At 47.4% G+C, this 16,808-nt stretch overlaps 1 protein-coding gene across 6 annotated transcripts in view; it reads left to right on the forward strand.

Moving 5' to 3' along the window:
* Nucleotides 1–16,808, forward strand: part of rapgef1b (Rap guanine nucleotide exchange factor (GEF) 1b) — a 39,724-nt gene that overhangs the window by 12,366 nt on the left and 10,550 nt on the right. For 2 of the 6 annotated variants that reach the window (XM_047569373.1, XM_047569375.1), the window contains exons 2-12: nucleotides 7,983–8,128; nucleotides 8,613–8,791; nucleotides 10,205–10,361; nucleotides 10,453–10,541; nucleotides 10,623–10,781; nucleotides 11,249–11,296; nucleotides 11,872–11,986; nucleotides 12,086–12,266; nucleotides 12,396–12,917; nucleotides 13,712–13,914; nucleotides 15,872–16,033. In XM_047569373.1, the coding sequence (XP_047425329.1) occupies nucleotides 7,983–8,128; nucleotides 8,613–8,791; nucleotides 10,205–10,361; nucleotides 10,453–10,541; nucleotides 10,623–10,781; nucleotides 11,249–11,296; nucleotides 11,872–11,986; nucleotides 12,086–12,266; nucleotides 12,396–12,917; nucleotides 13,712–13,914; nucleotides 15,872–16,033 (1,961 nt within the window). The remainder of the gene's footprint in view (nucleotides 1–7,982; nucleotides 8,129–8,612; nucleotides 8,792–10,204; nucleotides 10,362–10,452; nucleotides 10,542–10,622; nucleotides 10,782–11,248; nucleotides 11,297–11,871; nucleotides 11,987–12,085; nucleotides 12,267–12,395; nucleotides 12,918–13,711; nucleotides 13,915–15,871; nucleotides 16,034–16,808) is intronic. The other 4 variants (XM_047569376.1, XM_047569377.1, XM_047569374.1 and 1 more) reach the window with 3 other exon arrangements.

Below are 16,808 nucleotides of genomic sequence, written 5' to 3' on the forward strand. Positions count from 1 at the left end.
TATTGTATTTCTGTTGTGTTTATTATTTGCCTGAACCTTTTAACTTCCCTCATTTTATTCACCCACACAGTTCGTCATGCGGTTTGCGTCATTATGATAATCAGGGGGAGGGGGGGCTGTCCCTCAAAGCACACGCTTGGCTTAACTTTTCACCCGGGTTGTCAGAGCAACAACAGAAATGGCTGCCTCCTGTCAGAGGTTAATGAATAAAATTATTTGGGAGTTCAGGTCACATTTTAAATATAAATTAACGCCTCTTTTAGCTACTTGTTTGGTGCATTTAGTTGCAAATAACAAATCTGTTTATTGAATAACTGATTTATGTTCGATAATGGAAGGTTAAGTCACAAGTATATGTCGTTTTTATGGGAAAACTATGTCTCATATCGCAGCGAAACTGATGTAGTATTTTGATTGTGTCGCTCAACGGCAACGCATCAATAAACTCAATTACATAACTTTATTAGCATCATAAAAAGTATCAAGTGGCTCAGTGACGTTCCTTCTTATCCATAATTTGATAACTTATTGTATGAGGCTTATACGGACTATAATAGACAGCCCTTTTAACAAAAAGCACTGCGCTGTTGAACTCGATGACCGGCAGCATAACAGCGTTTTTCCGAGCTCCACACTGACCCACTACCCTCAATATCGGCACATTATCTGCAGCGTCTCATCTCCAGGCCGCGCAATTATGGGACTGTGCATCGACTGTTCTGACCCCAGCAGCCTTGAGTTCAGACGCAGGCGGCGGTTTATTTCTAAACTCTGTTGTGACTGTAACACGTTATGTTTGTTTCCTTTCGCCGTTCTGCCTCCAACTGTGTTTTTCAGTCATGGAGCAATAAAAGCGGAACTCTTGTGAGTTTGGGTGTGTAAAAATACTCTCGTAAAAAAAAAAAAAAAAACCTAGCTTCGAGCTACGGTTGTTGGTGGCTGAAGATAACAGGTCGCGTATTGTCAAATGATGGGATATTTTTCAAAGTGTTTTTGTTTCAGCATGTGTTTGAACAGGAGAAGCAGTTACGTTCACCTAACACCCGACAAATAAACAGACCCAAGAATGTAAGGTGTGTCACCCGGAGATTATGTTGGGATTTTCTTTATGTGCCTCTACATGCTGCCTACTTATTGTGACTACATATTTAGTTTCTGTTTTTTTTTTTAAATATGGATTTGTCGCATAGTATGGCAGGATGGTGCTTTCGTGTGATGGATGTTCATTAAATTGGGAATTTGTTTACATTTGCATGTTGAATGCCATTCTTTTCCTAAGATGCAGAGGCTTAAGCCACGACTCGAAAAGTAGCATAACAGTGAGAAAGTGGGTGAGAGTACTTTCGATTTTCATTATATCTCAGCCTGAGATCTTATGACTCATAAGAGTAATGATGTCTCTTTCACAGAGCTGGAGTTTCCCTTTATATTCTCACTCATCAGTCTGCTGCGTCCTGATGTCAGATCTCAGAACAGATAAGACTCCTAAAAGAAACAGGCTATTTTTTCTTGTTTTTTTTTTTTTTTTACTGCCCTGCTCTCTTTTGTTCACTTTTTCATGTTTGCCTTGTTACATGACGTAACGCAGTCAAGTTATGAGTCTGGTTTGCCGTTGTGTAATATGGATCTGAATTATAGATCGCCTGTGTTGTGCGGCCGTGCTCCGTTAGCCATGGTTGACCAGGCCTTCTGTTCCTATGCAACCCAGCATGCAGAGCACCTCAATCACCGCGCTGATATTTGCTCCTGATCAGTGACCCGTGCTCGATAGAGCTGCTTTATTAGTCATTGACATATTGAAGGGGCATGTTGGTCTGCAGTGCTAATGGGATGGAAGGTTGGTCGGAAAGTTTGACTTTGCGTGGTGCATTTCAGTGGAGAGAGAAATGTACGTGTTCGTTGAAATGAACTTGCATCTCATTAGTATTCGAGTTAGCAGTTATTAGCGGTAACCCTCAAGTTTATTTGTGTTTATTTCAGACTTCAGAACTCTGAAGAAACACAGTATTTGGATGTGTCCGTTTGCATTGATAATCATGTTGTCCATTTTGAAACCATCTTTTGTGGCTCATTTACTCATTTGCAAAGTGAAACACAATAGATGATAAGTGGACTGAGCACTTAACGTTCACTGTATCTCGTTTACTTGCTTAATAAGTGGACTTGATGCTCTCTTTGGGCGCGCTCAAACAGCACAGCTGGATAACTGTAAAACCCTCCGTTGGACTTCTTCCTCCCTTCCTTCTGAAATCAGCTGTTAAACCAGGGCCACATTCCACACCAGGACTTCCTCCCCTCCCCTGCCGTCCATCTACTGTAGCTCGGCCTGATGCACAAATATTATAAACACGCACGCTCTCACAGCCTCGTGCATCCTATAGTGCCGCATATTGATAACCACGGAGATAAAGAGGAGTCCTATCGAAAACTGAGCGCAGCCGCCAGCAGGAAGAAACCACTACAATGGGAGAGAATAAATAATTCACTAAGCTCTTAACTATTTCCTGTTGAATTTTTGTCCTTCCTCTCCATTTTTCTCCCTGCTGTTCTTCTCTCGTGCCTCAGGCCTGCGTTCTGTAGCCCCACACCGGGTCCTCCCTGTGGAGATATGATACTTGGCGCAGCTCCTCAGCGTCTTCCGCTCTGCAGCGGAGCAGACAGTAATTCACTGTCATTGTTGTCGTTTTTATAGATAGATAAGGCCTCGTTGCACGTAAGGTCGCTCGTGAACAATGCATCCCACGGCGGGGCTTCTCGCATGTTAATTTAGTTAAACGTGCCTTGAAAAGTACAGTAACACAAATTACAGACATTAAAAAAGTCGAGTTAATCTGCTTCAAACATAGGACTTCCTGTGAGAAAGGGAAAGCTTTATATTGGATCTGCAACCCCATCGACTGTATTGTTCTTTGCATCCTGCTGCCATATGTTCTCCGGATGAATTACACGCACGCACCTGGACCGTCCACATGATGGAAGAAAATGTGATTAATCGTACCAGGTCACCTTCTTTTATTGCTCCGAGGTCCAGTTCTTTAGCAGACAGGGAATGTCCCACAGGAGCTCCAGTTTCTTTGACCCCTTCGTGCAGCCAAAAACCCTCTCAAATCTTCATTCTTGCCATTTTTTCCTGCTGCTGACATGACAACTCTGAGGACAACATATTCAGTTGCTGTCTAATCTATACCACCCACTGACAGGTGTCAGGTCGTGGCTAATAAACGTTATACTCTCAAAAGCATGTTTGCAAGCCAATGTTAGCATTTAGCGCGAAGCACGGCCTCACAGAGCTGCCGGCATAACTGTGGACCTTTCACACAGAGATGTCAAACAACAGCGGGAGAATCAGGTCCAGACGTTGGACTGGTTTAGAGCGTGCAACAGACAGGACATGATGCACAACAGCACACATACTGGCTCTCTTTAAACAACGTCTGATTCAGTCCATTCAAGAACAGAGCAAGTAATTATCCAGATTTTTAACTTTCTGACCGATTCAAATGATAATATCTAAAAATAAAAGGTCTCATGCCTCCTTTGTTTTAGCTTTTTGTGTAATTATGGTAAACTTAGCGTTCAAATATGTATACAGTGCAGATTCTTTTCTGAAGCTGTCTGTAGATATCAAGAAAACATTTCATTCATGTCGTCCAGTCATTCTCTGCACGTTGTTTGAAGATGTATCAGCTGTCCTGTCCTGCTTTCAGACCTTCAACTCGCTTGAAAGCACACTCTCAGATCAGTTTTCCTCTGCCCATCTTCCCCTCCTGAACAGCTGGCACAGTGACCTCCGTGACTCTCGTTGCAGTCTTGCAGCCGGCCATTCGAGTCCATAAACGCAGGGTTTGAGCACACTTTCACTGTGAAGCCCCCTCTGAAGGAGTTCAGCAGGAGGTGACAGCTGTGTGTGTAACCTTAAGCAGGACCTCCTCCGTATCCTTCCACCCCGTTTTCAGCCTGCTCTGAGTGGAGGTGGAGGTGGAGGTGGAGGGCCGGCGGGGTCCTGACCAGCTGTCCCGTGTAGATCACACCTGTACTGAACAAAATCCACGTCAATCTGTCAGACTGTCTGTCGGCTCTTGAGGCAGACGCCTCTGTCACAAGTCATCAGTCCAGTTCATCACAACTGGACACCTATTTGTTCATTCAGTAGTAGTTATTCGAATTAAATGTAATAAAATCAAGTTTATGCAGGGCAGTGTTTTGAAGGCTTTCAGATATGTCTTTGTGTCTTAAATGAGCTGTTGAAGAAAATCCTTGTCCATGTTTAGAAAGTAACACCAGTTAAAACTTTTTTTTATTATTTTTTTTTATCTGGTGCAGGAAGAGAAATATTGATTAGCCTGGAGGGATTGTATTTGAGCCGGTGGGTCTGTGCTGTGGGCGGGGGAACCCCAGACAACCCCAGACAGGTTGTATTTCCAGGGAGGTTGCTCGGTATACCTGTGTGACCGGGATCTATGCATCGCCTTAGGGCGGCAGAATTAATTGCGTTTGGCTCACAGTCGTCTAAATGAGAAGTGAAAAACACGCAACATCGACTTAAGGTGTAACGCGTACACTAAACCCTTAACGGTGCGTTTTTTTGCCAGGAGCCACCATAAATTTACACCTTCTATGTATGTGTTTGTGTTTGCATATCGTGAAACGAATCCCTCCGACAATTCAGCAGCTGGAAGGCTCTTGGGAACTCCGCTATACCACGGAGTTGTGTGAGAACTCTCCCAGGCTTTGTTCAAGAGTCGTTCCGACTTGAGTGTTTGTTTTAAATGTCCCCAAGGCCTTTGAGAGCAGCAAAGTGTCAGCCCAGCAATTTAAATGGCTCTAAAAGATGTTTACTGGCTAAATCGTTCACTGTTTACTCAAAGCGGTGAGATATAAGGGATTCTTTAAAATTTCCTATAGGGTACGGCGTTCGCAAATGCTTTAATTGGAGAACTATAAAGTAATTACACGGAGTTTGCAGTGTAATGTGAGGAGAGGGAGCTGCGTGCTTTCAGCTCTTCTGCATGGGAGTGCAGCATTTACAAGGTAAACGTAACCGTTTTTGGAAGTCTAACCCCACATCACTTCACGCTAGACTCTCCTTCTGTATTGACTGTAGTTTAAAATTAGTACAGGAGCCACTTGTAAGAATCAACAAGAAAAATGACATCATCCGAACCAGCTCAAGGTAGTAAAATACAGACATTGGCCACGAAATAACAGTGATGACGATGTATGACAACAGCGGACGTGAATAGCTGTGTGCTGTAGCCCTGGACTGCTTCGAAATAAGAAGGAAAACCGTTTTCAGCGTGAGGTTGCTTTAATTTTTTTCATGACTATTGAGATTCAGTGTGAGAGACATTACAACCGATGACATCACCGGCTCATAACTCAGGCAGGAAGCTGGGGAGAGCTGGAGGGATGGCTGGCCACTCTCTGGTGGAGGAGGAGGAGGAGGAGGAGGAGAGGGTGGACACTGAGAGGCACGACTATAACAGAGCACCTCACTGTATTCCCTCTGTCTGTTTTCCTCTTTCTTTCCTCATACTCTCTCCGCCTCTCTCCTCCTCTCGCCGACTTCTTTCACACTGTTCATTTCTTCCTGTTGGTGATGTCATTTTCCCGCTGAGCCAGAGTTCGCTGTAAGGCCCAGCGTGGCTTTCTGGAACTGTGGCAGGGAGGCGTTTCTGTTCTGTTCTGCAGAATTGCAGAAGGAGAGAGGAGGTGAATTGGGAGCGGAGGGGGGAGGGGGGGGGATACGTGATAAACAGCCGAGCCGCGGGGACTGCCGCGGCGTCTGAGGAGCTGTATCGATCACAGAGGGTGACTCAGTGCGCTTGTGTCACCACTTCTCGGCTCCGGGCCGGGACGCTGAGATGCAGCTGTAAACTTGCACACACTCCTTCTGGGCCTGTTAAAGCTTGGATTCACAAAGAGGGTCCAGCATTTTATAATGTCAGCCTCACTCCCTGCGCTTGTGCCAAGAAAAGGGAGCGGGGCGGGGGTGTGGGGGTTGGGGGGGGGGCAATGAGGTCAAACAGATATCTGAGATTAACTGAGGCAAAATTTATGGGGAGGCTGCTGTGCAATCAAAAGCATCTGGACTCCTCTGCGCATTGCCATGAAGTGAAATCTTTCCAGGGTAGCACTGCTGGCTTGCGGCAAAATTGAGTAACACAGGTATGTATAGCCTCAGGGCACAAAAACACTCCCTCACACTGTTAGCTATGCTATTTAAATGGCGCGCTGGAGGAAAAACAGCATTCCTTGCGGCTATGAGGAGTATTGATCCAGGCAGCTGTTCAGACGAGAAGGTTGTCCCCTTTCTGCCGGGTCTTCACTGTGTCGAATCGCAAGTCTGTCTCTGATAAACTCCCTTCTCTCTCCCTCAGCCCTGCCGGCTAAACGGCGCTTTATTTCTCTCCTCCGCTGACATTGTGAAATGACGAGGCACAACACGACGCATTAAAATCGTAACGAAGCCTAGCGTCTTCCAAAGCAAACGTCGATGCGGGAGCCTCGTTTTTTGCCTGATCGATTTGACCTCTCCTGATGTTGAGAACTGGGTCAAGTGCAGATTAAAGGTGATGAACAGTCATGAGATAAATTTCCAGTAAATTCGTTGTTTATTGAATCAGCCAGGCAACACGAGTCACTCGCTAATGCTTACAGAACGGCCAGTGTTGGTTTATTTTTGCACTGCACCGAGATAAGATTAAAGAAAAATGTGGCGTAAAACAACGGCCCGACGGGTCACGCATTCTTCATCTCATGCAATCGGGAGGAAGCGCCACTGGAAGCGTTCTCGTCAACATTTTTAACGAGAACCGCGCTCTCGTCCTCGGCTGCCTCGGCGAACTTTGAGCTTTTTGCTCGGGGTGAGGGATGATGAGGATTAGGGGCGGAGAGAGAGAACAGTGGGGTGGGTGTGCACGCGGCATGTTGATCGATGGCGCAAATGAAAGCGCCGCCCGGCTGGAAGTCGGGTTGGTGGTGTTTTCCTGCTGCTGATTGCTATTCAGCGTTCAGTGTTTTTTTTTTTTTTTTTTTTACGCTGATGGCCGCGGAATGTCGCGATCCCGCTGCCATCGAGCTGAGGGGGGAGATTAAGGCAGATAGAGGTGTAATTTTGTCGCTGATAAAAACCTGCATGTCCTGCCGGCTCCCGCTGCTGTTGTTAGTACTTGATTCAGTTTGGTGGGGAGATAAAGGGACAGAGGGGCAAAGGGACACCGTGAGCGAGCGGTCAATTATCCTGGGATTAGCAGAGTGGTGAACTCTTCCCTCCCTAGATCCAGTCAGCACTCTTTCCAATGGTTTCATTTAAATTATTCTGCTGTTATGAAGCAGTCTTATATAATAGGGGTGGATATTGGCAAGGACTTCATGATACGATACGCATCATGATACGATACGTATCACGATACGATACATTATTGCGATATTATGATATTGCGATACATTGCAATATTCCACATAGTTCACTGAGAAATTTTAAATGCAGCTTAAAATACAAGTTGTATATCAGCCCAAAACATAACTTATTTTATCTCTTAAAATTGATATCAAAATCAATATTGTATCGGAAGAAAAAGTACCGTTGATATTTTTTCTCAACCCTAATATAGAACGAAGAAAAATTCATCTCAGCACAAACTGGAGTATTTTATTACAACCACACTTGTCTGCTCTGTCCTTGTCTCAAACGCACACACACTGTGCATATAACGGGCTGCTGGGAGAGGCCGTCCAGCAGATTCTTGCCGAAAAACAAAAGAACAGATGAAAGTCGGACGTTGCAAATACTTCACGTAATCTCTTGTGTTTTCTTGTCTTCGCTTGAACTTATTTATAGACGAGCGGCATTGTGTGAAAGCGATATGAGCGTTTCAGGGAGTCTGTGCCATCTGTTTACATCTAATTTTTTATTCCCCCCGAGAATCTCCCCTCCGCGACCGACCACTCAACTTCCTCTGTCTTCCCTCTGTCCGCAGACTCGCAACGGTCCCATCTGTCCACTTTCACCATGATCCTGAAGGACAAGTTCCACTCTCCCAAGATCAAGAGGACGCCGTCCAAGAAGGGCAAGCAACTGCAGCCCGAGCCGGCGGCCAAGAGCACTGAGAAACCTGCTAACAAGGTGTGTGCGCTGGGAGTAACGTGTGTATTGTGGGAAAAAGCCATATCTTTCCCACCTATTCCGTGTGTGTGTTTGTCTATTTGCGGGACTATTGTTTTCCTGCGCAGTGTTTTGTGCTCCCGTATTCCATTGTGTCTGTGTGTGCGCGGGTTTCCCTGCTGGTTCCCACAGCCTCCCAGTCGCTGCGGTGGCTGGCTGTTGCCGCAGCAGGTGCCTAAACCTATAAAGACATGAATGGAATTGGGCCGCTTCCCAAATGTAGTCCACTTAAGACTTTTGGTGTAATGAGCATATTCCCCTGTAGCCCTGCTGTGAAAGACTAGATGAGCAGAAAGAGCTCTTTGCAGTAGTACCACATCCCTTGATAGATGGGGCTTTGAACTGTGAGCAAACCATGGGACCAAGTGTCTAATTGTTACTGTTCTAGAAATTCCTTTAATATCTGTAATAAAATTCTAAGGTACTATTCTGTATTGTTTTGTAGAAGGTCAGTAGGCTGGAGGAGCATGAGAAGGAAGTGGTCAGCGCCCTTCGCTACTTCAAGACAATCGTGGACAAAATGGTGGTGGAGAAGAAGGTGCTGGAGATGCTCCCGGGCTCGGCCAGCAAGGTGCTTGAAGCCATCCTGCCACTGGTTCAGGTGGAGGCACGGATACAGCACAGGTGAGTTTTTACACAACTCCAGGTAGAAACTGTCGGTCGGTGTGTGGAAGTTTTCATTCCCTGGCTTCGGGGGAGATTTGCACAACATTCTTCGGATGTGTTTTTTTTCCCAAAATGGGCAGTGATTTGAGAGTAAACTCTAGTTCTTGGTTTCATTCTTACCTCTTGAGGTAATTCATAATGTAGCTGGTTGCATGTTAGGACATGAGTGATGTTAACTACCCCCTCGCTGGAGCTTGAGGATACTGATAATGTGTCATCATGTCTCACCTCAAGGCTTCCTGCACTTGATACCTAAATATTTGCAAGTCGCATTACCAGGAATGATGCCTTTAAGGAGCAGAATTTCCTTTCATTTTTGAATTTATCAACAGATTGCATCAGTTAGTTTCACTTACTCTTAAGGTTCCAGTAATCCCGTGAAAGTAACCCTAGCCTTAGTTTTGTTTGGACTGTCGAGACATGTTGGAACTTCTCCGTCTCCGTCTTTGTGCCTTTCCCCGTCCATCAGTACAGATGAAGGTATTGAGGTCAGAGGTGACAGATTTTGTACCTCGCAGCACTGTGCTAGGAAGGATTTGACGGATTGTTGCTGCAACACGGGAGAAGCAGCCGTCTGTGAGGATTTGACCTCGGTCTCCGAAGTTAAATCCCCATAGATCATAAAAGAACTTTAGTTTCATCAATGCCACAGGCGGATACGTTTTTGGCAAATAAGCTGTGGTGCATCAATTGACTAACTTCGTTTTTTTAGCTCAACATTGGCAGTTAACAGTTTTAACCAGCAATCGATGTTAGTCAAGAAAGTAGGTCAACAGTGGATGTAACTTCAGTGCAGATCAATTCCAGTGTTTATTGCCAAAAGGTTAGAGAATATACCACACATTTCAACCGAGCACCAGTAGCTACGTATCTCTGAAGTCCTTACGCTAACATCTATAGCATCAGTCCTCTCCCGCTCACTTTAGTGCTAAGCCATGTAGTAATAGTGGAAGGATATTCCAGCAGCGTGAATCAGCTGCAGCGTGTTGGTACAGGCCTCTGCCACACCTCGGTGTTAGGTCTGAATGCACCATTTGCTACAGGGAGAAATGACACCCTGCTTCTCTGTGTGGTTATACATTCTCTTGTCAGCACTAGCCGGCTTATTCCAGCCCTCCAGTGCGTAGTTGGACATTTCTGCTGTCGTGTCCCTGCAAATGTCCCCCAAAAATCTAGTCTGATAGGTGGCAGATGGTGGCAGATGTTTTCTTGAGTCATTCCCTCTTTCGGCACCTCTGCCCTCTACACCTTCTCTCTTCGGTGTCCATACCGTACATCGTATCGTGCTTCCTGAATTCCTCGTCCATTTTCCATGTGGCTTTGTGTTACTCTCGCCCTTGTCCAACCTCAATCCTGCATCTTTTCCAACAGCTCGGCGTTGACTTCCTGCCACAGCCGCGTGTATCAGAGTCTGGCCAACCTTATACGCTGGGCAGACCAGGTAATGCTGGACGGCATCGATTTGGAGGACAAGGAAAACGTGACGTCCGTCACCAATGTCATCAAAGCAGTGCTGGACGGAGTAAAGGTACGGCCTGTGCTGACACGTCGCGTCCTCCTGTGGTGTATTTATAGAGAAGGCTGAATCGACTGTGTTTTTTTTTCCTCCCTGTGAGCAGGAACTGGTGAAACTGACCATAGAGAAACAGGAGCATCCGTCACCCACCACCCCTAACAAGCCGGCACTGCCTGCCACAACGGCAGAGAGGTGAGCGCAAAACATGCTTGTACAAATATAAACAGCCAAAGTAGTTCATTCACTCATTCAGGCTGACTTTTCTGTCCACAGCACCGTGTCATCTGAGATGCCTTCGATAGATCGGGAGCCGGAAGTCTCCGCTAAGACGGCTCCAGCGGCTCCTCCCGCGGAAGCTGTCCCTGAAATACCAGATGAAGATGTAGCACCACCCAAACCCCCGCTTCCTGAAGCCAAAATGGCAGAACTCAGGTTGGGTTAACATACTCTCAATTCTCCAAAAGCAGTGAATGGTTAATGACGGGCCGGGCTGAAATATTGTGTTCTCATCGAAGCTTCCGCTTTGTCCGTGGAGCGTTTAGTGGTTATGTGGTCACCGAAACTTTTTGTGACCCTTTGCAATAAGCCTCAAAAGGAGAAGTACCCATTCTGCATTTATCACAGCGGTTTCACTTTAAAACCTTCTCTGATAAGGTTCTGCACTTGACAAATGAGGAATAAAGAAAGCTCTTAGGATATGGGTTTGGAAAGGGGTAATTCCGTATATTTCTTTCGTTTTCACCGCTGTAGGAACAGTTTGATTTTGATATTTCTTGGCTCTCGCGAACCTGGATCGCTTTAGTTCATTTGTTTCTCTGACTTTTCTTCCATGCTCCTTCTGCTGTGTCTCTTATTTTTTTTGTTTTTATCCTTGGTTTGCCTTTGGATTCTGGAAACAGAGCTCAGTTGAGTGATGCTGGCCAAAGGAGACCCTCTCAGAAGGAGAAGTATGTCAGAACACAGGATCATCCGTTTCCATAATAACATCCCACCTTAGACCCTGCCACCCCCACCCTTCCCGCCCCCATAAAGCTTCTGAATTGGATGAATATTTTTTTTATTTTTTATTTTTTGCATGGTTGCATTACCCTAAAGTCTGTGTGATCCTGGATCCTCCCCGAAGACGTACCTCCTCATCCAATCAGAAGACCGTCCAGTGCATGCGAGTGTGTGACTGACCCATGAAGTGTTGCTGGCCTCCATGTCACGGCCGCTTCTGTTTTCGCTCGTTTGCCCCATTTTGATGTGATATTAACTCACCGCGAGAGCTTCGGTTTGACGAGCAGGGAGACGTCATGTCGTAGCTGAGAGAGGCTAACATGCAGCACCCCCACTTTCATCTCGCTGCCCCCCAGGAGGGATGATGACGTGTGTGTTCATGTATCTGTACATGGGTTTTTGTGTGCATACATGTCAGAAAGTGTTTTGCGTGCTTGCCCGATCGTCCTCATCGACTTTGCCTTTGAGACAAAAACGCCCTTCCTGTTTATTTATTCCGCCCCTTTCCGTGTATCTTCGACAGTCCTCCGCCAGCTCTTCCCCCCAAGAAGCGCCAGTCGGCCCCTTCGCCCACTCCGGTCGCAGTGGTCGCCCCGATGAGCCGAGGCTCCAGCCTACCATGTAGTGACCACAGAGCGGTAAGGCGTCAGCTTAACGATCCATTGCAGTGCACCTTCACCTTCTTATCAGCGTAATGTGTGGGACATAAAATGTTTATTTTATCTGTGCCGCTGCAGGAGTACGAGCCAGAGTTCCTTCAGAGGCGTTTCTCTGGAGGGAGCCAGTCCTACGGCGGCGACTCTCCACGTCTGTCCCCCTGCAGCAGCATGGGAAAACTCAGCAAGTCTGATGAGCAGCTTTCTTCCATGGAGCAGGACAGTGGTCAGTGTTCTCGTAACACCAGCTGTGAGACGCTTGGTAAGAATACAAACGCGAATTCAGCTTTGGATGCACATGTTCGAATAGTTTCAGACATTTATTATTTGCACGAGATATTGTTCTTCCAGATTTCTACGTGATAATAAAACCTTTCCTTTACCTTTTCAGACAACACAGAGAATTACGACCCAGATTACGACTTCCTCCATCAGGACCTGTCAGCGGGGGAAAACCTGCCCCCGATACCGGTTGGAGGGTGCCTGAGCCCCCTGCCCGAGTCTCACAGCGAGTCCTCCTCCCCTGTTCCCGGACAGCACCCCTCGCACCCCCACTTCAGCGCTCCTCCGGGCCAGCAACCAGAATACTGGACCCCCCAGCCGAACCACCCGAATCCCTTGCAGTCCGCCCGCGTCAGCGCTCCCCCCGCCCTGCCGCTGAAGAAGCGGCGCAGCACCCAGACGTCGCCGTTCCCCGACGGGGGGTCCAGGGTGCTGTACGAGCGCTACCCCTCCCAGTACGACAACCTGTCGGAAGAGGAGCTCCACCCAACGCCGCCGTTCCCGCTTTTCACGCCCATCTCGCCCATGCCCCAGACCAACGGGGGCGTGTTTGTCGCCCAGTACATCGCCAGCGAGAATGCGGACGTCCCCGCCAGCCCACCGCCTCTGCCAGAAAAGAAAAGCAGACACAGTAAGTGGGAGGAAGGGAGTAATGAGGGGGGTAATGAAGACAAGAATGAAGGGGGACCTTTAAATGAGATGAATGAAATGAGGGGCACGGAGGCAGGAGGAAGCAAAGGACAGGACAAAGAGTCTAATGAAAGGAAGGGATGAGGTTGATTTAGGAAAGGACAGTAGGATGTTGGCTGCACTTCATTCCCTGCTCGTTGCAGCGTAGATTATGTCAAGGAAATATTCTGTGCGAATAGAGGCCGGAAGTGAATACCAGGATGTGCTACAATGGGTCTGGCTCCAAGGGCACAGAGGGCAACATTTGGTCATTTCCTCACCCACCTGCTACATCACTTCCTCTCAGGCTACTGTATTATGTCATCCTGTACAGTCACCCCTTCCTGCTTGTTCAAACGTTTTTCATAGTGTTATGACTACACTGTGTAATTTAATGACGACAGGCTTAAAAAATGAGGCTGGGATCTAAAGGAATACTCCGTGTTTTACTCACCATGTGCTTTTATATCACCGTACGATCCCTGCTTTTGTGGGGTCTGAATAGTATGGGCGTTAACCACGCAGACAGTTTAATAAAAGATACTAGTGATTACATTTAGGAAAAACTAGGGGCTGACACTGCCATTCATCCCGACTTTGTGGAGGGCTTTTTGTTGGGAATTGAATATATTTTAGTCGTTACAGGACAAACTTAACGTCTGACGTAAGTCTGTTCTCGACTCGGTTGAGCTCATACCATTAAACCCCGCTATCCTTAAACAAATGTTGTCTGATCTAATCCGTCTCCCCCTCCAGTCCTTCAGTACATGCAGTTCGTTGAAGACTACTCCGAGCCACAGCCCTCCGTCTTCTACCAGATGCCTCAGAGCGAGAGCATCTACGAGCAGCGCAACAAGCGCTTCCAGGAGGTCTACGGCTTCAACGACTCCTTCAGCAGCACGGACTCGGTCCACGAGCCGCTGCTGCCTCCAGCGTTACCACCAAAACAAAGACAGCTGGTAAGAAACCCCCCCCCCCCCCAACCCCCGTCTCCTTCAAAAGACATGGAGATTTCGTCACGTCCCTTTAAACTACCAGTGCTGGGGTAGATAAATAGCTGGGTTCACTAATTTGGACTGCGTGAGCAAAGCTGTAATTTAAATTCTTGGAATTGTTTCGGTGCAGACCAAAACTTTCAGGCAGTGCAGCCTCCATTGATGGAAGCTGTTAATTTAATTACACCCAGAATCGGAGAGCGTCGTGCAGCAGAGCATCTCCGTGCTTTACACTGGCTGGAAGGAATGCCTGCTGCATTCTGGGTCTGAAGTGCATTCCAGTGGCACTCCTCATCAGTTTTCTCTCAAGCCTCTCCCTATCTTGTAATCTGTCTCACCTATTCCTCTTCGATCTCGTTCCTTTTTTTTTCTAACCAAAGCAGACATCTGCGCGCACATACCGGGAGGTGTTTGGTCGTTACGGGAGATAAGACCCGCCTTTATCAGACCCGCATCACATGCAGTCCACTTATCTTAATCTGGGTCGGCGTCTGGGTTAATTGAGACGAGCGACTGACAGTGAGTCAGTGGGTACAGCTCAGAGGAGACACAATGGGACGGGGCAGAGCAGGGGAGGGCATGCTGAGTTACAATTGAAACATTTTTAAAGCAACACAGAACGTACTTTCACCAACAGCTTCCCGCTATGAGTAATGGACTCCTTATGCTTCCTGAAAACTGAAAAGGCTCAGGTACAAAAAAAAAAACACGGCATTTTTTATTTGCTCTCTAATTGCTTTTAATAGCTTGTCAAAAACGCGTTATAAAACCACGCTCGCAATCCTAATTAACTGACTTTCCTCAGTGTTAAACAATACCTAACTATTTATGCAGACATACCTGAGTTTTAAAACTTCAACGTCACCTTTATGAGCAACGGCCGAAACATACGAGACGCGGCAAGAAGAAACACACTTGCCTGTTTTCGTTTACCTGCCAAACCTACGTGAAGGTGACAAATTGCGCTTGACCTAAAGCTTAGTAGTAACGGCGAAGACGACGCGTTTGTAGACAGTAAACAGATGACGACTCTTCACCAAAGGTTTAATGCGCTTTCATTGTCCGGGAGAGAAAATAGACTCTGCGGCTCCGTGTCGGTCCGCTCTGTCCTTCCCGCTCTTCAGCCATTGTCCCCTTTTTCTGCCACCGCGACTGTGTGTGTCTTGAGCCGCGCGCCCCGCTTTTATTTTTATCGTCCTTTTTTGTCTGAGCGTACAGTCAGACTGCACTTATCCCGGCTGCAGCCGCCAGGCCCTAATCTGGCCTCGTGTTTTGGACTTGATGAGCCCGTGGCCCAGCGGAATAAGCCTGTTTGCCTCCTCCATAAACCCATGTTCCAGGCTTACACGCTTTGGCGACTTTACGCGGCTTTGCAAAAAAAATAAATAAATAAATAAAAAAGTCATTTCAGCTGCCGTGTGGATAAGGAAAAACCCAGAGCGGCTCGCGTTGGCTCTGTTTGGAACATGTTGTAGTTGGCCTGGTTTCCGTAAAGCCCTTGAAGCTGAGGACGTGGACACAAACGTGCGTAACCTGCGTGCGTCACGCCGCGCGACCCTCCGATAATTGGGGTTTTCGAGGAAGAGCTCCGGCTCGAGCGTTCATTTACAGTGGCACTTCAAAAGCAGTCGTCTGCTCATTCCTTTCTTTGTTGTATTTATATCTGCAGCCAGTGAGTCGATGCCTCTCGACGGAACTAAAAGAATCCTCCTCAGCTTTCACCACTTCTCTCCTCTGCTGCAGCTTTGATTAAATCTGCTCTAATTCAGTCTTGCTTACTAGTATAATCAACTGTCCCCCCCCTTTTTTTTTTCTTTTTCTCCCTTAACACCCTTTGCCTTTCCTTCACCCTCTTATTACTCCCTTTCTTCTTTTTTTTTATCTTTTCTTTTTTCTTTGTCTTTTATTTTCTCCCTCTCAGGCCTCCCACTCTTCTTCCCCTTCTTCCTCCTCCTCTTCTTCTCTCTCCTGCCACCTCCAGCCGTCTGTAGCGGCCATGGAGGAGGCGGGCTCTGGGCTGGGCCTCAGCATGTCCGTCTCTAACTCCTACCTGATTGGCCAGGCGTCTTTGACCACACCCACGGTGAGTCCCCCCCTCCCCGACCCCCCTTTGTTGACACCCCCCATCCCTCCCCATCCTCCACTCTGGCGTGGGTGCTGTGTGGTCCTGGACCGGTCCAGGGGGTGACTTGACCCGTGTGTGTGTGCGTGTGCTCCATGTGTGATACAGGACGATCCCTCAGAAGCGTGGGTGGTTTGGTTGCTGTGTGGTCCTTTTTTTATTTTGTTCGTAATCCACCTATCCATGTGTGCGTTTGTTTTGTGACGATGTTGTGTCTTCCGCCGAGGCATTAGATGCTGCGTGGTGCGTGCGTGCTTTTCCGTGTGTGCAGTTTCTGGCTTGCAAAGTTTTGTGTACACGGCTTATCACAAGAGACCGTCAGGCCTTTGATTGGGGATTATAAATAACAAAATAACATTCATTGTTATTAATGGATTAGTTTTGGATTAATCAGCGCTGTGTTCCAGCTAGTTCACCCCAGACCTAGCTGCGTGTTACAGTGCCCTGGTTAGTATTTCGGGAGGGTTGACCCACGATGACCCCCGTGGTGTGTGAGGCACGCCAAGACATGGTGTGGATCTCCCTCAGGATATATCTCCGGTGGAATGCAGCACCAGATGGACCTGATGGAAAACACATTCCCTCTGCTCTTCCTTCCTTTTCGCTCCTCTCTCCTCCTCGCCGTCTCCATCCTCCATCATTGTCAGCTCCGTCTCCTCTCCGTACGGTCGAACCCCTCTCGCCTCTCGTCCTTCAGCGTCCTTCCCCTCCAGACGCACACACACACACACACACA

Source organism: Mugil cephalus, chromosome 19, assembly GCF_022458985.1.
Source record: "Mugil cephalus isolate CIBA_MC_2020 chromosome 19, CIBA_Mcephalus_1.1, whole genome shotgun sequence".
NCBI classification, from domain to species: domain Eukaryota; kingdom Metazoa; phylum Chordata; class Actinopteri; order Mugiliformes; family Mugilidae; genus Mugil; species Mugil cephalus.